Source organism: Alosa alosa, chromosome 9 (assembly GCF_017589495.1).
Source record: "Alosa alosa isolate M-15738 ecotype Scorff River chromosome 9, AALO_Geno_1.1, whole genome shotgun sequence".
Taxonomy (NCBI): domain Eukaryota; kingdom Metazoa; phylum Chordata; class Actinopteri; order Clupeiformes; family Clupeidae; genus Alosa; species Alosa alosa.
In genome coordinates, this window is record NC_063197.1 from 26,660,713 (window position 1) to 26,687,113 (window position 26,401).

At 44.4% G+C, this 26,401-nt stretch overlaps 1 protein-coding gene across 1 annotated transcript in view; it reads right to left on the reverse strand.

Moving 5' to 3' along the window:
- nr5a2 (nuclear receptor subfamily 5, group A, member 2) overlaps positions 1 to 26,012 on the reverse strand; it is a 64,467-nt gene extending 38,455 nt beyond the window's left edge. The window contains exons 1-5 of the mRNA XM_048253019.1: positions 25,859 to 26,012; positions 23,063 to 23,194; positions 20,799 to 20,917; positions 17,851 to 17,992; positions 13,019 to 13,674 (exon numbers count right to left, since the gene is read on the reverse strand). Of these exons, the coding sequence (XP_048108976.1) occupies positions 13,019 to 13,674; positions 17,851 to 17,992; positions 20,799 to 20,917; positions 23,063 to 23,194; positions 25,859 to 25,925 (1,116 nt within the window). The 5' untranslated portion in view covers positions 25,926 to 26,012. The remainder of the gene's footprint in view (positions 1 to 13,018; positions 13,675 to 17,850; positions 17,993 to 20,798; positions 20,918 to 23,062; positions 23,195 to 25,858) is intronic.
- Positions 26,013 to 26,401: the final 389 nt, after the last annotated feature.

The window sequence follows — 26,401 nt, forward strand, 5'->3', positions numbered from 1 at the left end:
AGCTTCTGCATTCTCCTCTCTGCGGCTCCACAAAACAGATGGTCCTAGACATAACACAAATAGGGTCTACAGAGCAAACAAATGCAACTGCAAAACAGACAGGCTGGGAGTCGAGTGCAGAGGGGGCTTGGGAGCACGCTGGCCAGGCGATGTCTGGTGCTCGAGCCGGAGTGTAGGGGGTCTCTGCAGAGGGGTCCTGATTGGCTCCTCAGGGCAGGACTGTGCGGGGGCGCAGGCAAGGGGCCTGTCCTAACGGATGCCTGATCAATAATGCTAAAGAATGGAGATTGATCAGTTCCCACGGCGACCGCATTAACAGTCTCCCGAGTGTGACCTCTGACCTCAACTACAAACCACGTTCAACCGAGACACGCACCCAGGCACACCGAACACAGACATACATGTTTGTGTACACAGATACACACACACACACACACACACACACTCCCCAAAGCACATACAGAAGCTCATAGACACACACAGACACACATATACACACACACACACGCTCACACACAGACCACACATTTACTGAAACACACACACACAGACAGACAGACAGACAGACAGAAAGACAGAGACAGACAGAAACACACACACATACACACACACAAACCTAAGACACCAACAGCTCAGTGGCTTTGCCAATGGGAAAAACAAAAGGTAGTTGTCCGCCCTGTACATGTTAAAGGATTTCCTATGCTGACCCAAGCGTCTAAGGTGTCATCCTGGCCAGGCAGCAGCAAGTCGGAGAGGCCAGACTCTTCCAACAGCCCTTTCCAGACATGACCTTGCTCATTAGACCTCTCCCCCCTCTCTCTCTCTCTCACACACACACACAAACAAACACACACACACACACACACACACACACACACACACACACACACACACACAACACACACATACAGAGAGAGAGAGAGAGACAGAGATACACACTCATTAGACCTCTCTCCCTCTCTCTCTCACACACACACACACAAACACACATACACTCCTCAAACAACAGAAGGCACTGATTTTTTAGGAGTGATCGGACCACTCTCTTCAGCTCTGAAGAAGTGAGCATGCTTCACTGTCCAAGGTCACATCAGACAAAACCATTCTCTCTCTCTTTCTCTCTCTCTCCCTCTCTCACCCTCTCTTTTTCTTTTTTTTTGACATGGTAATAGAGCCTATTTTAGCATTTGTTCTTCCTCTGTGTTGCCTGTGCAAACAGAAGGGTCTGACCAGTGGCAATTTTATAGAGTAAATCTTATTCGGCACTCTGAATTGTAACTGCTTTAATTTCTTTGGATGGCAATCCCCCCTATTTAATTTGCTATGTGGCCCTTAATGTAATCAAATGAAATTCATAGCACTCGCATATTACAGTCAATAGTCAGGGGCTATAATTAACTCCAAGTCCAAATTTCAGGTTAGCTAATAGCCAGCGCTGGTAAAATATGGACTTCTCGGTGTAAAGAAGCAATGGTCGGTATAAACCTCTTTAGCAACGCAAGAGAAAAAAAAATCCTCCTGGGGAGAGGAAGCAGAGGAAGAGAGAAAAAAACAGAAAACAGAGTCAGAGTGATGAAATGAGGTTATGAGAAAGAAAAAAAGCCGACTCCCACCCCGCTCACATTTGACTTAGCCTCGCTCGCAGCAGAAACAGTTAAGCCGTGCGAGTTGTCTCGCCTGGCCCGGTGGAGCTTTTCATGTTAAGTACTGTTGTTCCCGCGTTGTTCTAGCACATCCCACCCCCCACCTTTGCAACATTACATTTGGAAAAATGAAGAGAGAGAGAGAGAGAGAGAGAGAGAGAGAGAGAGAGAGAGAGAGAGAGAGAGAGAGAGAAGAAATTGGCCTCTGAGTCTCTGGTATGGGATCTGAGGGCTTAAAGCTAAGAAGCTATCAACTAATTATCAAAAACACAGAGCTGCGCTAATCAATTATTCAGATGAACATTAGGCTCCTAATATACATGAAGGCATGGGAGCATGATTTCCCTTAAGTACCACCCCAATCCCCCTACAGACCCCACACACACACACACACACACACACATCACCCCACCCATCACACACACACACACACACACACACACACACACACACACACACACACACACAGTCCCTCATACCCCCACTTCCTCATCCACTCACCTCAACTACAGTGAGAAAATAATGCTTTCCAAATGTAAAATGAGTTCTGTGCTGTCGACCCAGGCTGGGTATCGATCCGCTCGCAGTCCTCAATCTACACACACCCCACTCACTCCACATTAGAGTGAAGGAGAGGTGGACGCAGGGGTGGACGCTGGTGGTGGTGGAGTGTTTGTTTAGGGGCAGTGGGGGGTTGCTTAGGTTGGGAAGTGATAGGGCAGATGAAGGGGGGGGGGGGGGAATGATTTCTGCATGTTTATTCGATTTGATCCGGGGAATTGTTTTCCCTTGATTCCCCCCCGACTTATTGGCTCTCTTTATTGTCCAGAGCTGTCGATATTTATGTGCTGCGTGTGACGGGTGGACAGAAAGCACTCTGACCACCTCCACCCTCCCCTTCTCCAGCACCACCACCACCACCACCACCACCACCACTATGCAGGCAGCAGAGGCACAGGATCGGCTGGAGGTGGAGATGGAGGAGGAGGAGGAGGCCTGGAGTAAATGGACCTCAGACCCTAGTCTGGACCTTCTGTATTATTTAAAATGGACAGGAATGGGGCTGTTCCCTCTGGGCTCAGAGCCTCGGAGGGGATTTCATGAGGGTGTATGCGTGTGTGTGTGTGTGTGTGTGTGTGTGTCTCTGTGTATAGAGGGAGGGTATGGGCTATGGGGACGCATACTCTCACCACCCTCGACGGCTAAACGGCCTGCAGCTGCAGACATTCAGGGAGAACATTTGCGCTGCTTAACGCGTTCATGTGTTGGCCCGCATCTCAGGAACAATAGACCACTTGTGGTGGTTTCTTTTCTTTAAGTACCACTACTACTTCAATTTTTCAGAGCAAGAGAGAGAGAAAGAAAGAGAGAGAAAGAGAGAGAGTAAAAACAGACCCATCATGGGGAGAATGTGAGCTGACATATTCTTTATAGCAGCTGCACACGACCCTGCACTGACTGCGGTGATCAAACCTACACAAGCTGCGGTGATCAAACCTACACAAACGACATAAAAAAAAATCCTCCACCTGCTTCCATGATTTGGGGCGAAACATTAAGGAAGACTATGACACCTGGAACGGTGCCTCTGTCGGTGCGGCTTGCCTTGCCGTTGGGATTGCGGCGCTAACGTCAGAAGTGCCTCCTGCGCTTTGCCGCTCACGCTCACCTCTAAAAGTTTTAGCTGCACTGTCATCACCCAGCGCTCGACGTTCCCTTGAGCTGTTACAAATGGTTAGCCTGTGAGGAATTTCCCTCTGATTCATACAAGAAAGCATTCTTTCATCCATTTAGATGAGGGCCCGACGACATAAAAAAAAATCTCTCCAGTTTGATACACATTTGAATGTTGCCAGGAATATGGAAACATTTATAAGAGAACCGTGCCAGCCTCATCACCCCAGTCTGCGTGAGGTTGTAGAAACAAAGAGAGAGTGGGATAAGGATGTTAAACAGGGCCTAATGAACAGGTGGTTTTGTCCTTTTCTGTTGGGGAGGGTTTGAGGTCTCACACGTTTTGGCGTGTCGTAACTTGGTCCCTTATGGCATTACCCATCTGAAACACACATGTCATTCATCAAAGCCCAAACCTAATCACTGACAATGGATAAATATAAGTCCTCTGTAAGACTACCCAGCAGGCTGCCTGTCTTTTGGGTGTGTGAATGTGTGGGTGTATATGAGGGGTTCTTGGTGGTTATCTATTGTCTTTAGACTCCCTTAGCAAGCCCCCCCCCGGTGTCCAGAATAGGGGGCTGTAAATAAGTAGCAAAAATAGATGTTGAGGACAACTGTTGACAGAGAGCAAGGAGGTAAGCCAGCTCCCCTCCCTCCCCCAGAAGACTCCATTACAGCTCAGATAATAAAGCCAAGGAGGAACAATGGGGAGTGGAGCACTTCTTATCCATATCCAAACACTCCAAAAGAATTGGTGAACCGAAAATAAATAACCTCTGTGATTCAACACATTGAAAAAGATCAAAATCGAAATAAAAAATATGTTTTTCCCTTTACTTTTTCAGTTCGTTCTAAGCAGAAGTCAGCTCTCGTAAGCAGAAGACACCAAGCAACTGAAAGTGTCCTCGTTAGCACCCTTTCGTCAGCGCTGAGCTCCCTTCCATTGCCGTGTTAGTTGGGGGAACCCAATCTGCACATCAATCTCTGCTGCTAGCATGTGACAATGGCGTGAGATAAACCCAAGAAGGACACCCGAGTAGCACCCGGTCCAGAGGGTGGCGCAGAAATGCAGGGGGTGTGGTGGGGACCGAGAAGAAGCGGCAGTGACCTTTAACCCCTGCACTGCCCTGTGTGTGGACAGGGGGACGATAATACGAGAATGCCAGCGCTGTGCAGAGAGACAATAACATGAGACTGACTGAAGGCACCTGACCAGCACAAAAGGCTTCCCATGCCTCAGCGGAAGGGTTGGAGCGCTTAACCCGCACGGACCCGCATGCCATATTTCTCACCCGCGCGGCAGTTTGCATGCGAAGCGACAAGCCACAGGTCCCCAGTGGCATGCCTGCGCCTGCTTTGTGAGCCTTCACCCTTTTGATTGTCGACGGTTTGTTGGCACAATGTGTACTGTTGTGCTCCCCACTGTTTGCCATTTGGCAAAGTACCGTTTGAGTTGATTTGTTAGCAAACATCCTTTTAAAATCAGCTGTCTTCGCTGGCCCCCATTTTCCCACCTCTCTCATTTCATGCCTTGATTGTCGGGGTTCGTCCGGCGCAGACTGGAGAACGCTCCGGGGAGAGCACGCCACTTCTTACAGGTTCACTGCACATCCCCAACCCCTTAACAAGACCCTTACACGCCAATAAAAAAAGCTTTTATCATAATATTCATCTGATAAGAGAAAAAAAGCATTTGACTTATTCCGACTAGAAAGTGCTTTGGAAATATGAATCTGTCACTTCTTAGAAGTTTTTCAGTGCCATCTTAGATTGTAGGCATTTGTATAAGTGTGTGTGTTGTGTGTGTTTACATTTCTGTGTGTGTAGCAGAATTTCTGAGTTTAGTAGAAGTATAACGTGAAATCGAAAAAGAGGGAAAGCCACAAATATAATGAATGAATGAATGAATGGAACAAAAGGGGACAAAAACCCTTGTGCCCTGTGTCCGCAACGGCCAGACATCACAAAGGCCAATGGCTGGACGAGTCGATCAGCTCTCCTGCCTGGGCCACTGGTGCCTCATGATGGGCTTTCCGCCTTTTATTTCCCATCAAAGCAACAAGTGGATGAACAGACTCCGTGAAACACTAAAAAACCACCCCTCCCTGGTGCGTCTGCATCTCTCGGCGGGGATTTCGGACCCTAAATCTTTCCTTTTAACAAGTGCACAGGCTTCCTTCCTCCGGCCTACCAACTCCCCCGGGTGGGTAAGCTGGAGGGATTGGGGAATTTGGAAAGGGGGGGGGGGGGGCAGTAGCCACACATGGCTCTCCTGCAGAGTCTGTGTGTCTGTCTTCTGGGCTTCTAGTTCTGACTTGCAGTAAACAACAGCCAGAAAAATAGAGAGAGCAAGAAAGAGAGAGAGAGAAGAGAGAGAGAGAGAGAGAGAGAGAGAGAGAGAGAGAGAGAGAGAGAGAGATGGGGGGGGGCGGGGGCGCAGCACCAGGACAAGAATGGCAAACGGGACAAGAGCCCAGTGAATAACGGGCACGAGGGCGGTGATCAAATAACCAAAGTAATTATGTGCGGCTCGCGGCGGCAGATGTTTAAAGCTACGGAGACCTAAATAGGACAATGACCAAGTAATGAGCTGTGAATTTCGGCAATATATTTACACCACCTTGCCGGCAGGCTGGTGGCGGTGTGTGTGTTGGTGGCGGTGTGTGTGTTGGTGGTGGTGGTGGTGGTGGGGGTGTCTCCCTGTTCCCAGCAGGTCAGGTGAATTATTATGCAAGCATGAGTCTGATACAGTTATCTAAATCAAAATCACCCTCACCCCTTGCTATCAGCTGTTGGCAATAATCGAGATAAACTGCCGCTTAGAATATATAAGATAAACATACTTTTTAGTATTTATGGTGCAAGCAGCCATCTTTTTGACGGTAATGTGTGTAATTTATGAATGAGAGGGGGCCTTTGTGGCACAAGCCCTGCTACAGTGCTACATATCTGCCCTGATCAAACAGATATTGTTACCACTGAAATAGCAGCTTAAAAAAACTCTCCTGCCAAGAGGACCTGCCTACAGCATGGAAAAGAGAGGGAGAGACAGAGAGAGAGAGAGAAAGAGAGAGAGGGGGAAAGAGTGAGGGAGAGGTCAAAGAGAGAGAGGGAGAGAACAGAGAGTGAGAGAGACAGAGGAGGAAAAAAAATATGTACAGGAGCAGGCCTTACAAAAACTCACACGCCATCGCCAATTGTGGCTGCCGGGGTGCGGGGGGATATCATCTATCAGTGGACAAATGTAGGCCCCAGAATGCTGCTCCTCAAATGAAATAATATATCTTTGAAAGCCTACGCCTGCACCAGGCCCAAAGCCCATATATCAAGTCAGAGCGGCTGGTGGATCCGGTCCAGGGCCATTAACCTTCCACCTGTTCCCCCCACCCCCCTCTCCCCACCCCCCCACCAGCCCCCCTCTCCCCGACTCTTCTCCACCCCCCCGTCCTTCAGGACGCACCCCTACCCTTGTTGCTGCTCCCATCCCCTAGTTCAACCCCACCCCCCCCCCAACAAAATGCTCACAGGATAGAGCGGCTAATGCAAAACGGTGTGCATCAGAGGGCGGCACAAAGAAAGAGAGAGAGGGAGATAGAGAGAGAGAGGGAGGGAGATAGAGAGAGAGAGAGGGAGAGAGAGAGGGAGAGAGAGAGAGAGAGGGAGATAGAGAGAGAAAGAGAGGAGAGAGAGGGAGATAGAGAGAGAAAGAGGAGAGAGAGAGGGAGATAGAGAGAGAAAGAGGGAGATAGAGAGAGAGAGAGAGAGATAGAGAGAGTGAGAGAGAGAGGGAGATAGAGAGAGAGAGGGAGATAGAGAGAAAGAGAGAGAGAGAGAGAGAGAGAGAGAGAGGAGGGGGGGGAAAGCAGCACAGCAGAATAATTCAAATGCAATGGACCAGGGACACAGTTACAAATCTTTGACCTGCTGTGCCGCCACTCGCGCGCACGCAGTTTGTCAGGGAGATAGCGGCGGGTGACCTCTGTGACGGCTGGGGGTTGTGTGGGGAGGGGGAGGGAGGGGGTGGGTGGGGTCAGGGACAGTGGGCAGGTGGTGTGGGGGGAGCTGTGTGTGTAGGGGATGGAGTAGGGGCGGATGTCTTGTGGGTGGGGTGAAGGGGGGACATAAATCGCCTACAAGTTCACAGATCATGCCCGAAACGGCTAATTAATTCTTTCTGATGCAGACACGAACAGACTCTCTACTGGAAACCCTTTCCTGATAAACTGGACAGAAAAACAACATCAGAAAACTGATGAGTTCTCTAGTCACACTTTGAATGAAAAACACCACACATTTTATTTTTCCGCACAAAAGTAAACTCATGCAATATTCATATACAGAGGATATTATGCACCTGGTGAGAAGTATCCGCTCTGTACATTATTCACTAAAGCTGATCCATATATGTAAACTGGAGAATGCATGCCTTGCATAAAGAGCCGTCCCTCCTGCTCCTCCTGATAGACTCACCTGGTATGGATTTATTAATTGATTAAGGCAGGCGCAAGACAGCCCTGGCTGGCCACTTTAAAGGGAGTAGACCGTATGAACAGTAATTAGCGGCTATCGCACTAGCTTGACGCCCATGTTTAATGAGGCAGGTTGCCTTGTCAAAGGTGCACAAGATTTGGGGAGGTATGTGTGTGTGTGTGTGTGTGTGTGTGTGTGTGTGTGTGTGTGTGTGTGGGGTATTTCTGAAGCTGGAGGCCCTTTTCCTCTGGTCTCTCCTCCAGATGCTTTTCCAATAAGAGCCCGGGTTCTCTGCTGGGTGCAGGGCCAGGAACAAGGTCCTAATACAGTCCTCCACACTTAATGGCTGGCCTGGTATTGTCATTCCCTTTCACTCGAAAGAAAGAGCAAAAAAAGCGAAAAAAGGGAAGAGAGAAAAAAAACGAAGACTCATACAGGACTGTCCCCCAGCAGCCATGAACGGGCAAAAATAAATATTGGCGCCACATGTCAAAGCATCGTTGGCTTTGCACGGTTGAGTTTTATCAGGTTGAAGAACTAAATATATGTATAACGTTACGACAGAGACAAACGCAAACCTACGTGCTTTGAAAGCAGCTGGGTGAAATGGAATGTAATTTTTTAAGCTACTCTGACAGCATTGGGGGGGACTTGGTATGGTAAGAAACTGATCTTGCCATTCCAAACAAAACCTTGCTGAGATTCTTGCATGGAAATTGAAATTGTTTTTGAAAAATGTTCAATTGGCACATTTAAAAAGCATCAATCTAATATTTTTTTAAATAAATGCAAGCTAACAGATCTCATCAATAAGAGGAATATCATTTTTGTTCGGGTGTACATCAAAACACATTGGTTGGCTTACAAAATGCTTTACTAAGCTTATTGCACAATTTTAATAATTACAAACAATTCTTATCAATTCAATGGATACATTATATTTTTTGTTAATTTTGTTAAATAGTTAGCTAGTTCACCAAAATGGTGGTATTGGAAAAATGGCCAAAAAGTGCACCGTTCTAGTACAAAAAGAGTCGTGGCCTGTGAGTGATAAAAGAATCGTGCACTTCACGCCACTACAGTATCTAACTGATATTCATTTTGCACTACGCATGCTCATGGTCAAACCCATTCACTACCACACATGCAAACACAAACCTGCACAACACATACAAAGAAACAAACAAACAAAAAAAAACATTATATATTTCCAGCCATTAATGGCATCCCATTGTCTGCCTACTCACGTGGGAGGAGGGGGTGGGGGGGGGGGTAGTAAGGAAAGGCTAGTGGCCGTATGCATCCTATCCTGTAAACAATGGAGCTAGAGGTGCGGCGGAGCGAAGCGGAGAGGTGATCTCTCCGCAGGCATGAATCACTCCCCACATCCCCGGGCCCTGCAGTGCCGTGCGGGGAGCTCTTCCCAGGCAGAGCCCATACGGCTGGGGCTGAGCGGCCCCGGTGACAGCCCCCCTCACCCAGCCAGGCTGGCCGTGCATCTGTTTCCCCCCAGCTCCCACTGAGAGCATGACACAACACCAGGGGCGGGATGCCACCATCAGAGACTCGCACACACGCACGCACGCACACAAACACACACAGACAAACAGAGGCAGACAGTCAAACACACGCATATGCAACACACACAGACACACACATGGATGTGAACACTTAAACAACACCACATACAAACAAACAAACATATCTAAATTCACATACTCTCTCACAAATGTTCTCATCAACAAACCATCTTACATGGGCAAATACATCACCTACACACACACTCGCCTGATATAACTGTTATAACAGATAACTGTTACCAATAGGAATGACACACTGCATAACCACAGGAATGTCTTTGTCATCTGTTGGGGTACTGGTCTATGGTGATAAAAGGAGATGGCTGTTTCTTTTTATCTCATACTTTCATATTTTAAGAATTTCTTCATTTAAGAAAACCTGCAAAAAAACAGGTCCTTCACTCTGTGTATTTCTGGTACATTCTTCAACAGCCACCATTCAAATTCTAAGTCCCACATGTAATCTAAGGCCAGTGATTAAATCTTTCACAGCAGTTGTAGCTTTCTAGAGATGGCCTTGAAAACAAGAGCGCCTATTTATGCCCTGTCATCACTTTCTTTGCCTTTTTAATTCTAAAAATCAGCACAATACAATTACAAGAGTAACAATCTCAAAAGTTACAATAAACTCTGAGCAACAATAAGTCAAGGAAGATCCTTTTCTCTTTTTTTTCCAAACAGTCTAACACCTGCCCAGTGAAGGATGCTGTTTGGAATGTATCTGTGAGCAGACACAAAGGGCCAGCTCTCTTCAGAGGCTTCATTGTGGCTAAATATTTATGAGCCTGTAACCATGTTCAACTTATGGAAACTAAATCTTTAAACGCTTCTGGCCAGGCGCTTTCTCACCCCTTCCCCATTACCAGAGAAATGCCTTTTGTTCCTACGACGCTAATCATAGCATCAGAGATGTAGGTGAGTATTTATAGTCACTTAACAAGCCATACCCCAGACAGGCTTTTTATTCACACATTTCCTGTGTTTATCCTACATTGCCCTCTCTGCTGCCACGACTTTACTCACAGAGGATATCACATGCAAGAGACAAACAAAGGTTGATGATGACAATATATTTTTTTGATTTACTGTACACATGACTCCTCCTGGAAAATCGTGGTCAGAGAAAGAGAGAACTAGAGAGAGAGAGAGAAAGAACAAGAGACAGAGAGAGAGGAGGAGAAGGAGAAGACAGCCCTCAACTCTCAAAATGAGTGAATGTGTATACGGTACATTACAGAACAGAGATCAATATGCAGCTTTCTCTCAATATAAACACTGCTCAAATATGAAAGATTTTTCAGATTTCATTAAAAAAAATATGATACCACTGACGATCTGTGCGCTTCTTCTTTTGTGGCTGCTATGAGAGCACCTGCATTTGACCTGACATCGACAACATCCAGCGAAGCCCTGTCCGCCCATTGCAACAGCGCTGTCTGTGTACCTGAGTGCCTTATTTGTTAGAGGCTTGTTGCAACACAGCGGGGGAGCTTACGCAGGGTTTTGCGCCCATCACCAGCGCTAAGCTCACCGCTTCCCAGCAACCCCACGAGTATCCTCTAATTAGCAACGAGCCGGGGAGCGAGAGAGCAGGACGTGAGGGAGAGTGAAAGAGAGAAAGAGAGAAAGAGAGTGAGGTGTGTGTGTGTGTGTGTGTGTGTGTGTGGGGGGGGGTCAAGTGGGATATCTGAAAACATCTATGAGTGCTGCTGGCACATCAATTTCTAGCCCCTGAGCTTCGGAGTGTGTCTCGCTGGGGGCCCATGAAGAGCCCTCTCCAGGTAAAAACGCTCACTTCAACACATTGTCCTCTCACCTCCCTCTGTCTCCCCCCCCCCTCTCTCTCTCTCTGCACCACACATATAGACGCTCCTGCTGTCTGCACCACCCCTGCTATTACCCTGCTATTAAAAAACTACAACAAAACAATGCTGGAGAGGATAGGAAGCAGGAATTGGGGGGTTTTGGGGGGGGGTTCCTTTCTACCTATTGTAAAAGGTGAGACTCGCTAACCATTAGGTCCATACTCTAGGGTTGTCATTTAGCACAGAACAATGGCAGCTTGTGATGGCCAAGAGTGTGAGAGGCTGCCGGCCATCATCTGTCGATGGGCTGTGGTGAATGTGTCCGGCAAAAAGGCGGCTATTGAAAATAATTACCATGATTGGGAAAAGCCCAAATAGCGAACTAAGTACACTAGAGCAAATTTGAATGAAATCATTCAGGTGTCTAACCCCATCACTGGCCAGCCCTGATAAATGTCAACATGAATATCAAAAGCTTTTGACGGGAGCCAATTGTGGAATTTTGACAATAGCATTTTTCCTCCATGATATCTATGCCCCATTAAAATGCTGTGATGACAATCACACAGAGGCAAATGAGCTGAGCGTGACAGTGAGATATACAAATCACCCACTCTGTGATCTACAATTATGCACTAATACACCAGCCCTTAAAGCATGATCTTAACAAATAACCAAAAGGAAAACTTTTTTCCAATTAATTTCAGATTATCTGTGATACTTGTGTAACACTGTGCCTTAAATACCAAAAATAAGAAATGAAATAAGGTTGTTAATACACATATTATATACATATAACATATTTGCCATGTGATTATGTAGTATCTAGTACGAATGTCTAAAAAAATGTCCATATGCTATTGTATTATATATATATTATACACTTAATCTCTACAGAAAGCAGGAATCCTACAATTAAAAAAAACTTTCTTTACAATTTCATTTCTAGCCATAAATTGCTCAAAAGTTTTTATGTGCTTTCTTTGTGGTGGTATTCATAGCCTCCCTCAAGTACTTTGAGTTAATTTCCTGGGTTAATTGATGTGCTTTGGACTGGTGGAAAATTCCAAAGGCCGCACAGAATTTTATGCAGACTGTGGCCAGATATTCAGGGATGTCGTTTGGATTTTAATACACACATGAAATGACTCACGCAGATGTAATTCATGGTCTGGCCTACAAACCACAAAAGGACTCACAGACTGCACAAATGATCAGGGTCAAGTTTTCCTAAAGCACTGTAACACCAAGATCATCTTTAATGGATGAGTATTTTGATTAACTTGAATGTTTTGTTTTTGTTCGTTTGAAGTTGTATAGACTGTTTGGAAGGAGGTATCAGACAAATTTATTCCTGTGTTGTATTAGGCTAAATGCAATTTTTAACAGAAGAAGATTTTTTAAAAGAAGACAATCTTTTATGAATTTGTGTGGTTTCTGTTAATTAGGAATGAACACAGCAAATACTTTCTTAGTAATGCCAAAGAAAGACTCAGCAAGCTATTTATCCATTTTTCATGCATGCGTATAAATGTATTATCTCCCCAATGTATTTGCATAAACATCAGTGAAATAAGAACATCTATATTTCATAAATCTTTCATATCAAGAATGTCCCTGATGTCCAAACCACAACTCTAATTCTCAATGTTTTTACAAAGGTTTAAAAATCAAAACTTTCGTCTATGTTTATATAACACACAGAGACAGAGAGAAAGCGTGAGAAAGAGAGAGAGAGAGAGAGAGAGAGAGAGATAGAGTCGAAGAGCAGAAGATAAAGACGCACACACACAGAGGAAGATAAAGAGCGAGAAAGAAAAGAGAGACAGAGAACATTTCATACCTTTAACTCTCTGAAGAATATGCTGCTGCGGGCCCACTCCACAATGGAGAAGAGCGTCTGGTCGGCCATCTTGCACATGAGGCCGAAGGTGTTGAGCTTCTCGTGCTTGCCCCGACTGGCCTGCTCCTGCTGCAGGTAGGCCAGGATCTTGGCCTGGACCTGCAGCTCGTCCGGCTCGCACTTGAGCAGCTCCACGATGAGGTGCGGGAAGCTGGGCGGCGAGCCGCTCTGGTACGTGTCCATGTACGGGTAGCCCATAATGGACTCGGGTGAGCTGGTGTACGGCTCGGGGTACTCGGATTTGATGGTGCGGCTCTGGAAGTGGCCGTAGGCAGCCTGGTAGTGGCCCTGGAGGCTGCCGGCGTGCGGCGGCATGGCCATGCTGACCGGCGACGTGACGAAGGGGCTGCGATCGTAGTCGACCGGCGGCAGCGCGGCGTGGCTCAGCGGTAGGCCCTTCGAGGCGGAGTGGATGTTCTGGATGGCCGAGGTAATGGTGAGGTCGGTGGGCACGCTCTGCATCACCTGCGTCATGGCCTCGATCTTCAGGCCGTTGGCGCGGATCAGGGCTTTCTTCTGCTGCTTCAGTGCCCGGTCACGCTTGTACATGGGGCCAAACTTGTTGCGGCCGCCACGCATGCGGTCCGCCCGCACAGCTAAAGCATGAGAGAGATGAGAGAGAGAGAGAGAGAGAGAGAGAGAGAAAGAGAGGAAGGGTGTCAATGCACTGTCTTTTGTGGTATGCATAAATGAAATGAGTCAATTATTTTATTGATTCTGATACTGACTAACCTAAAAGCTAAAAGTGTTGCCTAACTTCCTTTCCATCTGAAGCTTTTTGGTACAGTAGCCAAAGTCCAAATATAAGTAGAAATAAACACAAACATACACAGAAAAAATGACAGATACAAGTAACCGAACTCACAAACCACATCTTAGGCTCATGTGCTCAAGCGTGAAAAATCTGCTCTGCTCTACTACAAGAATAACCCGTAACATTAGGAGAAAGTTGTGTGACATCGGAGAACTGATACCATTGGCTCACAGTGATACAAGTGACTCAAGCTAGAGGTAGTTAGCGGGTTAGCGGGGTTATGCTTTTGTCAGTGGGAAAATTCCCCCTTTTGAACAACTGTGATATTGGTGATGTGTAAAGTTCATAAGGTTCAAAGTAAAATAAATGTTAAAGATAAATGTAAAGTAAATGTTTTTGACAATAGAAGTAGAAGAAATAGGTTTTGCTATATAAATTATACAAAAATGTCTTTACCTGCGATTCTTTCCCTGAGCATATTTTTTTTCTCTCAATATAAAAATAAAATTGATCAAAAAATTGCACATTTGTATCTTGGTTATTTAAGATCATTGAATAATCTAACATTGTCCAAAGGTATACAGTGACATGATTTGGTAAATGGTGATATTTGAACCCACTCTTTTCCAGTCAAACAGAGTGACATTTAGAGGAATATTTAACTTAACAAAACGTGATGCTAATCCTGGTCATTACATCAAATCAACAGAGCAGCTCCGTGTGTTAAGCCGTCAGTCTCTGATCCCAGCCACAGGGAGGCCACTACCTCTCCTTCCTTCATCTTTCTCTTTTTTTCTTGGGGGCGGCGAGGGCGAGGGGGGGGGGGGGTCATCTGTTTTGGGGCATGTGCTAATTATTCATGTTTAGTTATTCCTCGTGCCCGGTTGTCCGTGGAGCTGGACTGTCAGCAGGTGAATGACTAAAGGTTTCTCTAAAAAAATCCACCTTTAATTTTTTTTAACCCCTACCCTCAACAGCTCCTGCATCCCCAAAATCACCTTTAAGCCTCCACCACCACCAAACGCTCTCACCCCCACGCTTAATCCTCTCAAGCTACTCCAGCTGGACCCCTGGAGTCAGTTAGCATACAAGCACACCACCAATGATACTCTCCATCAGTGTCCCAATGAACACAGACACACAACACACACACACACACACACACACACCAAATAAGGTAAGAGACTGACAAAAACAGAAAGGGAACAGAGAGGAAAATTGAAATAAATAATGGACTTTAAAAGGAATCCAGTGCAGCAGCTGCCTTGGGAGCAATTTTAATGGTCTCCGTCACAGCGGTGTGTGTGTTGCGGCCACGCTGATCTGAGTGTGTGAGACACAGATCCCACCCTGGCTCACAGCAGCCACGACAGGTCAAAACACACTCACACACACACATACACACACAGAGGGTAAACCACATAGCCCTCAAGCACTGAAGGTGAGGATTAACACAGCCGTTAAAAATTTAACACCCCCCCCCCCAAAAAAAAAAAAAAAAGAAGAATAAAAAATGGAGAAAGAGGAAACCCTGTGTATCCATTATACATTATACAACGATTAATGATTCAGAGCAACAGGGTAATTAATGAACTGAAAACTAATAGTTGTCCCTTTTGGGAAAACACAATTAGGTCTAGACCTGGCAGTCTGATCATGTATACACGTTTTTTTTTGTGATTATTATTATTATTCCACCTCTTTTTTCCTCACCATCATCCTCTTCTCGCGTCTAATTAAACAAGGTTATTTACATGCATGTCATACAGATTTTTTTTTTCTGCCACTGGAAGAAAGAACAAAAAAAAAAAGGGCAAAAAAGAAAAAAAAATAACGAAGCCCACCCCTCCTCCCTCTTCCCTCCCAACTCTTCCTCTCTCTCTTTCTCTCTCTCTTCCTCTCTCTCTTTCTCTCTCTCTCCCTCGCTCCCTCTCTCTGATCGGCGTCTGGCTGGAGACTGACCCCAACAGGAAGCCCCCGCTGGAGCGCTGGAGAGACGAGGATGAGAGGAGAAGAGGAGAAGAGAAGAGGAGAAGAAGAAGTTCTCTCTCTTCTCTCTCTCTCTCTCTCTCTCTCGCTCAGTGGTGGCAGCAGCAGCAGGGCCGGCGGTTGGCGTCAGGCGCTTATTGGCTGATTTATGTGTGTTTAATATACAGGAATATTAAGCGCGTGCGGACGCGAGGATCCCTGTCGCCGCGTGGCATATTAACGGGCGGGCCGGTCGCGTTCTGACACCCTGTTTGTCATGTCTGTGGGAGCCCTTGCTCCCGGGGCCGGGGGGACCGGAGGGTGGGCGGGGGTCAGACCCCCACGCGCACATGAATACCTATGATGCCTATGCATAAGAAATAGGAGAGTGCAGCACCACCAAGGCAGGTTAAAGGATGACTGAGCGAGCGTGTGGAGCCAGGGATGTGGACAGAGGAGGAAGAGGAGGAGCAGGAGGAGGAGGGAGGAGGGAGGAGAGGGGGAGCAAGACTGAGAGAGAAAGAGAGAGAGAGAGAGAAAGAGAGAGAGAGAGAAAGAGAGAGAGAGAGCGCAAACAAAACCACGTCAAGGCTAATCTGAGGCCATGCATTTTCTCCCTCGCTGTTTATTTCTTAAATAAAACCTTTGAATTGTTCTTATTCATCACTCCGGAAATGCCTTTCTGAGTAATCGCAAGGTGGCTGCTGAGAGATGGGAATCGATCAGCGTTAGATTGAATGATCTAATACACAATGCCACCAACTCAAGGCTCCTGTCTGCCTAACCAATTAAAATGAATGCAAGAGTGAGAATGGGAGCAGGAACTGGACTAGACTGGCGATATCATATTTTGATGGAGTATGTGAAATAAGGAAGTGGCACTGTTTTAAACTTGTGCTGCTTTAAACTGCACACCAACACACCAAAACAACAGCAACAAAAGCGGTAGGAATCTTGCTGATATGAAAATAACATTGTAAACAACAGAGCGTATACGTTGATATGAGTCGCCGAGGCTTATCAGCGGTTGATAAGGAGACTGAGTTGTTCGCGGACATATTGGGGCAACTGTCTGTGTCAAACAGATAGGCCAGGATCACAGGGAGATTATGTGTGTTAGCGTTCAATTCAAAATACCAAAAACAATCAGAGGAGGAAACAAAACACAGTGAACCGCAACTTTATTTTTACAAAAACACTTTTTACAAAAACATTTATTATTAGTGTGCGTGAGTGTGTATGCCTGCATGTGTGTGTGTGTGTGTGTGTGTGTGTGTGTGTGTGTGTGTTTCATTATGTCTGTCTCTATCTCTATCTCTCTCTCTCTCTCTCTCTCTCTCTCTGGGCTGCCTTGCTCTTTAGTGTTTACAAAAAGATTTCACCCAACACTGCCCCCCCCCCATCCACCCACCCCCCAAAAAAGGAAAAAAAAGAAATAAAAAGCAAAAAAAAAATCAGGATTCCACAGGCTCACTCCAGCTGTGACAACAGCGAAAAACTAAAAATTCATGTGCCTGGATAGGCCTGACAGAGCGCTGGAGGGCCTTGAATCCCCGCACCAACACACGAGAGCAAATCAAAGCGAGTAAGCTGTAAAGTGACAGGCCTGGAAATTCTACCCCCCGGCCATTACACAATTAATAGTAATTACCTCACCGCTTCTGCGAGCTGAGGGGAAGAGACGTCACAAAACACATTATGGAGACCAAATCAAATAAACTTGAAAAAAGTGATTAAATTCAAAATCTGGAGAAAAAAAAAAAAAACAAAACAAAAAAAACATGTATACTAAAAAGGAAAGTGTTGATTTTTTGGGAGGCCTTTACAAGTTCAAGAGGGAGAGAGGGAGACAGAGGCCTCCGGCTCGGAGTGTGTGTGTGTGTGCGTGTGTGTGTGTGTGTGTGTTTTTCTGTTCAGATGCTAGGGGCGCTTGTGAGTATGGAAACGGGCCTTGCATGGAAAAAGAGAAGAAGAAAGAAGAGGAGGAGTAATAGAAGAAGAAGAAAAAAAGAGGAAAAGTGAAAAGGAGTTTAAGGAGAATCACTCTCACCCTCCAGCTTCATGCCGACCGTGAGGCATTTCTGGAAGCGGCAGTAGGGGCAGCGTTTGCGCTGGGTCTTGTCGATCTGACAGCTCTGGTTCTCGATGCACGTGTAGCGTTTGTTGTTCTGGACGGTGCGCTTGAAGAAGCCCTGTCGGGGGGGGGGAAGGGCACAATTAAGATGTCAGCGACACAGACGACAATGCTTAATTTGTGAATGTGTAAAGGTCGCAGCCTACACACACCAACACACACGCACGCACACACACACTCTCAAACGGAAGTGTATGTTAAGTATGCACACTAACAATGCGCATACAAGGTCAAAAACACATACATAAATAAAAAGACCCACGCAAAACAGAAGGCAGGCACATAGAGAAACTCAAACAGAAGCACACCCCCACACACCTCACTCACACACACACACACACACACACACACACACACACACACACACACACACACACACACACACACACACACACACACATACACACTATCGACATGCAATAACAAGCTCCAAGAATTGCAGAAGTTCACATTAAACACATTAACACACACACACAAACAAATTCTAGGTCGTTCCTGCCCACACAAAAATGAGTACACTATTCCTGTACACAAAGACTGACAAGTGCATACTGTACATACACATTGACATAGACTAACAGATTTCTAGTCAGTGGTTCGACAAAACCAGTCAAACCAAAACTAGTCAGTGGACCAACAAAAAAAGCCATCCAAACAAAAATCAAAACTGCTCACAGAGTACCACGACTTTTGACTTTTAACAGCAAATACTTTACAAAGTCGTCACTCTTCTAAAAAGTATTCCAAAATGACACTGAAAACTTAACAGTGTTTGACTTTAAGTTGACACTACGATTCTGCAACCCCACCCCACCCCAAAGTGGTGAGGATCAAAGTGTTAGGAAAGCAGTCAAGGGAAAGATTTCAGTGCATACAACCCGTCCACAGTAACCAAAGTACATTTTCACATGGCGGCCAAGGTAAAAATTTCGCTCATAACGTCGGCAAGCATTCTGCATATGGTCTGTTTCAAAGTAGCAGTCCATTCCTGATGGCATACCACAGCTGATGTAAAACTGCATGCTGTTCCATCTTGGAAGAGAATATTTGAACTCAGCCATTCCAACTGTTCATTTTAAGACCTCGCTGCCCTCTGATCAAGTCTCCTCTCACTCTAGTTTTGTGTACCTTTTTCTCATGCTTGAAAAAACGTGAAAAAGAGGGTGAGGGAGCATGTGAAAAATCCAATAAAATTACATCCATAATTTACAGATCCAGGATTACACGATTCCACCTGCAACTCGGTTGAATTAATTTTCCAAGTGCACGAAAATCAAAGGTATTAACTTATTCCAGCACTATACCGCGGAGGGAGAGCCTAAAACCTGCCCCATTTTAAACTACCACCATCAATATTTCAGCCCGGTTCTCCAAGCAAACCTATAGGATGTTGTGATGGACTTCTATATTCTTTCACATGTATTCCAAACCAAAGAAACAAAAAATACCACTGATTTTGCTTTTTTATTATAGGTAATGGCAGCCTCTCTGAAACATGACTAAAGTGACCATTTTATCTTCAAGACAAATTATCTGAATGAAATAACACAACTTTTTTTTATTTGTACAATGTAGGTGTTACACTTTGGGGGAAAAAGGAAAGCCGTTATGTCTTAATCTGGATCAGCCATAACTAAAATATATATTTCCTACCCACTGTGATCCTCCCGCATATTATCATCAGTAATTTCTCTGTTAAATGATCCACAGTTTAATTTATTATTTCAACAGTTAACGCAATATCTGGTCTTTTTTACAGACTTTTATATTATGCAGACAAGAACTTGCCTACATATTGCCTAGATTCTGTAAATATGAATTAAGTAAGGTATTAATGCCAGTAATATTACTCGAGTATACAGCCTTAAGTTCTTTGCTAGCCACTTTGTGGCTTGCAGGGTATAAAGTTTAATGGACCAACATATAATGAGCAGCGCACTTAAACCTAACATTGACTGTTGTGTATTTGTTTGAAGAAGCAAAGTACCAGATGAGACATGCACATACCAACAGACTGGGACAGAACGATAAATAGTATAGTTTGAGAGATAATGAAAGAGAGAAATAGAGAGTGAGAGAGAGAGAGAGAGGGGAAGTGAGGGAGAGGAGAAAGGGACAGAGACATAGAGATGCAGGATGGAAGTGCATAGGTTAATTTTCAACAGTCAGATAAAATGACAGCTCTTGTTGATAAAGACGTGAATACTTTTCAGTGAGGCAATGAGGATACCAAATCAGCACTCAGCACATGCACACACACACACACACACACACACACACACACACACACACACACGTCACCGAACACAGTCGAGACACATAGCAGACATTTTACACAACCAACCAACAGAGATTACCCGCAAGCCAGCCATCATCCAATGCATCTAACAACGAGTCAACCGCCTTCCACATCTAAGAAGTTAACATTGTCCACACCAACACTCCCAGCAATTTTAGACAAAGTGACTCATTGGTGGTCTAAGCACCAGGAAAAAAGAACTGACTCCACAAATCGTTGAGAAATTGTACTCTAAAACCGATGGATGGTTTGGATGGCGCAAAGAGTTAAACTACAATCCCGTGGTCGACAATCTAACCTACATGCTACAGCTCATCCTATGCGGAGCTGCATGATGACTCACAATGCGATGCAAATCCACACATTCCTTCATACATAGGCTACAATTGATTTGTTCATGCAATTAGGGCATCAAATCGAGCCAGGAGACACACAGAGGATTAAACAGAGTGGTAGAGTGATTGTAAAATACACTTGTCGGGTGGTTTGGAGATCAATAAACATGGCTGTGCCCCGGTGCTCAGGGTTATTACAGACAGACGGGTAGTGACAAAGCGGGACGCACCTTGCAGCTCTCGCATGTGAGGAGCCCATAGTGGTAGCCGGACACCTTGTCCCCGCACACAGGACACATCTCGTCTAGGTCTTCGTCGTAGGAATAGTCCATCATTTTAAACTGGGGGGCTGTGGAGACAAAGGCAAGAAAACACCAGTGAGTAAAATAATAATAATAAACACACTTGGTCTTTCCAAATCTCTCACAATGCTGTGGTGTGCCACTGATATTTACATGTTGTGTTCTGCACACACTCCCAGATATGTCCCCAACTCATTTCCGCTATCAATAGTTTACAATCCAATACAGTTTGAAACATGAGAAATAAATGTAAAATAAGCACACCTATACTTTACACTCAAGGCTACAATATTGAACTCTTGATTGAAATCTTTCACTATATTTGAGATTTTACACATCTGCACACAAAGGAAACTGTAAAATTATGTTATTCAGAAAGGCATGTCACCCTGCTGACAGGTCATGTAAGGGGAATGATAGTTAATCAAGTGATAAGCAGGCAGTGTCAGGGACAATTAAGACGTCTACACTGCATCCTAGTTTGTTTATGAGCACATTTAAAGGAGTAGAATTAAAGAAGAAATAATCTACATGATTTTTCAAGACAATCACCCAGGATGTCTAACTTTAATTAACATTTTGTTGTGTATATGTGTAAAATAAACGACTTGTAATAAATGCACTTACCAACTTCCTATTGCAAAAAACAATGATCTAGCATTGATGCAAAAAAATGCAAAAAAAGACAGTTGACGATTCACAACTGATCTGCGCAAGGCAGAAAAGTTTCATTTCACGCTACAATATAAATTAATCACTACCCTCCAACACTACTTGAGCATTTGCCGACCGAGCATACTTGCAATCAATTTCTATTAGTAGTAGCCTACATTTTGTGTGAATAAGTTACCCTGCTGTTTCTCGCTGGCGCCGGCTGAAATTTGCTGGTAACGGACGATAGAAGCAACAAGTCATTGTGAACTTCACTTATAAACTTGCTTATTCGGTCAGTGGTTTGAAATAATTCGGGGGATGTTTAATGTCATTTCCTTGACCATATCCACGCTGTCCCCAATGCATTACATCCGGGCGATATAGGCTATCAACAAATATTTTTAAAAAGAATTTGCGGAGGGGGAACGTGGGACTTAAAGTTTTATTTTTTTCTTTATGGAAATATGTCATCACAAACATTACAATTATTTGTCGTCTAAAACAGACAATATAGGTTGTTTACAAAATTCGATATTTCTTTACCCCCTATATTTATGTCAGTGTATGCTTCTGCAGTGGCCACAGTAATTGCTGTGCGATCCTATTTAACAGGCTATACAGCACGTATTTATCCGCGAAATGAACATTTTACTATCACATGACTGTCAGTGTGTGCCTTGTAAATATTCTTGTATTTTTTTTTTTAGCTAAACCATTTGAACTTTTCTTTTGAAATTCGGTCATATTCGTAGTTTTGGTTTAATTGCAGAGCCATCGCTCGTTAGACGACCTCCAGGGGAATTTTCAGATTTGATAACGATATGAACATCTTCAGGCTTGTAAAGAGAGCTTGATCAATTATTAATGGAGCTGTTTCAGAAGTTAATGCAACGTCTGATTATCTGGAGACAGCCGACTCCAGAATACTGTGCATTTAATGAACCGAGCATGCCTCTTTTCTGGCTAAATTTTGTTTAAATATCCAGTCATCCTAAATGTACAGCAAAATCAAACATAGTGATAGGAAGTCAACCCATACAATATGTTTTCATTTTAGATGCACAAAACTTTTGCAAGTTCACGAGGAGGAATTATAGGCTTAGCTACATGCAATATTTATTTTTTCTAATATCACTAACGACATTAACATGGCGTATCAACAATACTATTGGTTTTATGGATAATAACACGAAATGACTGATGATACATGAGCTTTATATTCTATTCCAGCGCAGTTTAAAATATAATAGGCCTAAAATAAATTAGGGTGCAACTGCACGAAATACCATAGGCCAATAGACCCTTTATGTTGTCTTTTTCTGTTTAAAACTCACAGAAGTTTTAATTTCCACTCAAATCACATATTCAAAGAAATTAAGACTCAAGATTACAAGTAGGCGTAATTTAACTTGGTCAGGCAGTGTCGGTCGGTCCCAGCGCAATGTTATTCTATCAGAACCATGCTGTGGCAGTTTGGAAAGAGGGTTTTTTAACCTGCACCTTGGTCTTGGATTAAATAAGAAAGTCAGAATTCTTACCTTGCATATTTCCAGGCATGTGCCCCCGTTCCCCATGCGATCGAGCGAGTCCCAGAGCTTCTGTCTCCACTTTGGGTAGCATGACAGCTCGGCTCCGCTGGGGTGAAGACTGGGCTCCGTCTGACGGGCCACCTGCTCGTGAAAGGGAGATACCACAGGTTCTCACAAAAAAACCGAAAGACCGATTCTTCCAAGTCCGGGCGTTTGACGTTTAGAAACGAGGATCAGATTGCTGCAAATGCTAGCGAGAGCAAGCGAAAAGAACGATCGCAGAGGAAGTTCATTTTCACCCCCCCAAAACAAGACAACGCTTGCGAAAGCTACAATTATTGTACAACAGCAATGACCTACTGCTTGGTACCCGAGTCTCGCAACGCGATTGAGAAATAGATTGTAAATGTCTTTTTGAAAGAATGTTCTTTCTCAATGACACAAAATGATTACTCTGTCCGGACAGCGAAAGCTTGCACCAGATTAAGAGGTAATAAGACGGCGGTGGAGCTTTTGCAGCGAGTTGATCTCCCCGTGGCCTTTTCCACGTCTCTGATAGATGTATGTCTTACAAAACTCGACTTGGCGAACTGTCATTAACTTTACGCGGACCCCTCCTCCGTTCTGTCTGACTCACTTCTACTGAGGGGTGCCAGATCTGAAGTTCAACTGTTCTCCCTGCTGCTTTGTCTTTTCTCACACACACTCACACACACGCGCGCGCACATACACACCCTTTACTGACACCGCTCGCGCCAATCAGGGTCTCACTCTCCGCTCTGACATCACCTTCCCTCTCCAATGAACACGAGAAGAGCGGCCAGTATCACCTCTATCTACTTTACTCTCCCCAACCACATGTGATAAGATCACGTAATGATGGACATAAAAGCCAAAACAAGGAAACGGATGGCAGAAAAACAAACATAAAGATGATATAATTAGCCTAGGCTGTATGATATGGAGATGCGAGAGATGCGCAACGGAGCGCAGGGTGCCAAAGAGACCGGTAAGGAAGGTACGTCCGCATGTTCAGCCCGGTGAAATCTGCTATCCAGGGTCCGGACAACAAGTAAACAAATCTGCTGTCTTATTGGGTGCTCTGTAGATCCTCAAATGCTAAAGTAAACATGACAGGAGCATGATTTTTCACTTGCTTGAACTGCGTGAATACCTTGGACCGAACTGTCTTCGGTGATATATTGCTAACAAAATAAGACAATTCAACTGTAACCTTCACGATTAACTCGTTTATGACAGGACAAAAATATGACATGCTTCAACGCACTGAAAAGGCCGGGTCTGATTGCAAAGTATGGTGGTAAAGTTACATATTCACTTTTAATCTTGGACTGTTTTAGCCTGAGAAAAAATCTCTGTGTTAGACATGCTCCATAGCAATACATTAATTAATTTAAAATGTTTGAAGTTGCAATTGACAATAGGATTTGCTCTTACAGACTAACACATTTGAGTGTGACCTCGCCAACCCCCTAGCAACCCCCTCTCACAAAAAAAAAAAACATAATATTAACCACCACCACAACAACAACAAAAATATATACGTGTAGGCCAATAGCATGAAGTCACAAGAATCCCCCGCGTGTGATTTCAGACACGTTACAAAAAGGCAATATGACCACATGGAATTGATGCATGGCACCCTCCAAAGGTCAGTGCTCACAAGTTACCAGCGAGCTCTACCAAAGAGCAAAAAACTCCCGGTTGCCTCACGCGTGCTGACTGCAGCCGTATACTCACGTTAGAGCTTCTTCTCCCTGCTAAGTAATTACATGTAAAATGTGCAATTTGCTTTATAAATTTGCCCGTCTTTGTGGGCTACAACTACATCAGCTGTCTTTATTTGATCAGAGCTGACTGATGCTTTAATAAATGTTAGATGAAATAATGGGCTATAGTCAACACGGTAATAAAAACGGAATTATGACAATAATAATAATAATAATAATAATATAATTAAAGCAAGTCGTTAGTGTAATAATGGTAATAATTCAAAAAATAATTCTATAAAACTAAAAACGCAGTTTAGAGTTTTAAAATAAATGTTAAATTTAACATAAAATTCGTTAAATTAACTGTTGATGTAGCTCTCAGGCTTCCTCACGTCATATGCACGTGTACACGTACATGGACTATACATGCACTCACTCCTGAGCGCACGCACATTTCAAATATAGGCCAAAGACAATAAGAGCACAATAACAAAAAAAAATTGTCAGCTTACACATGATGCTTTTTTCCCCGTAGCAGACAATAGGAGGGTATGACCAAAATTAAACTGCACTACAACAGCCTCAGTGAGTTTATTGCATTCCAAACAGCGTTGTTTGCTCTAAGTTAGAGTTTAGGCTCAGTAGAAGAACCAGGCAGAAACATGCCAGTAAAATGTTAATTCATGCTGATCACAATGTTAGCCTGCAAGATCACCAAGCATTATGTTAGTAATTTAGGGTACTCTATAAAATCAAATTGGCAGACCAACTTGCGATAGTCTCTCAATCTCACATGGGCTACAAAATACGTTAAACGAAACACATTTATGTCGAAACAAAATGCGTGGCGTTTAAAATGTGAACAGGTTGTGTGCAGTAGCGTAACACAAACTGACCATACTGTATAATATTATATATAGCAATATTACATTGTAACTGGGTCAGATTGGCGTAATAGACAACATGCAGCTCTGTTTGATCTGCAGGTGTATTGGAGGATCAGTGTCAGAATCAAGAAGAGCAGAGTCGCTACACACAGGAAACGTCCACGTTAGGTGACCACCATACTCACCCTTAACTGGTGAATCGTCCTGTGAGCTCTCTGTTCCAATTTCAAACTGTTGGCTATCAGACATCATAACAGGCAAGTGCTCAATCAAGCAGAAGGGTCTAACCTGTATGTATGGTATGTATGGTTAGCACTTCTCCATGATGTCTTGAAAGGCAAGAAGGTGTAGGGTTAAAAAAGGGGAGCGACAGGAAAAAGGTGAGCAAGCATAACTGTCCACTTAGTTTCAGCAGAACAGAGTCACATGGCGGAGGACAGGTTGATAACGGCCTGTTATAAAGTGACACATAGGCTGATAAGGGAAGCTGGCAGATAGTACCAGTGGAATGATTAACCTGCAGGGAAGAGAGAGCCGAAATTACTGTGCAGACCCATTGACTGTGTGCTCTGCAGGGAGAGAGAGGCGACACATGAGACACACACACACACACACACACACACACACACACACACACACACACACACACACACGCACACATAAAACGAGATCAAAAGGACATGTTCGCTACAGCGGATCCTACGGCGCCACAAAACTTTGAAACAAAT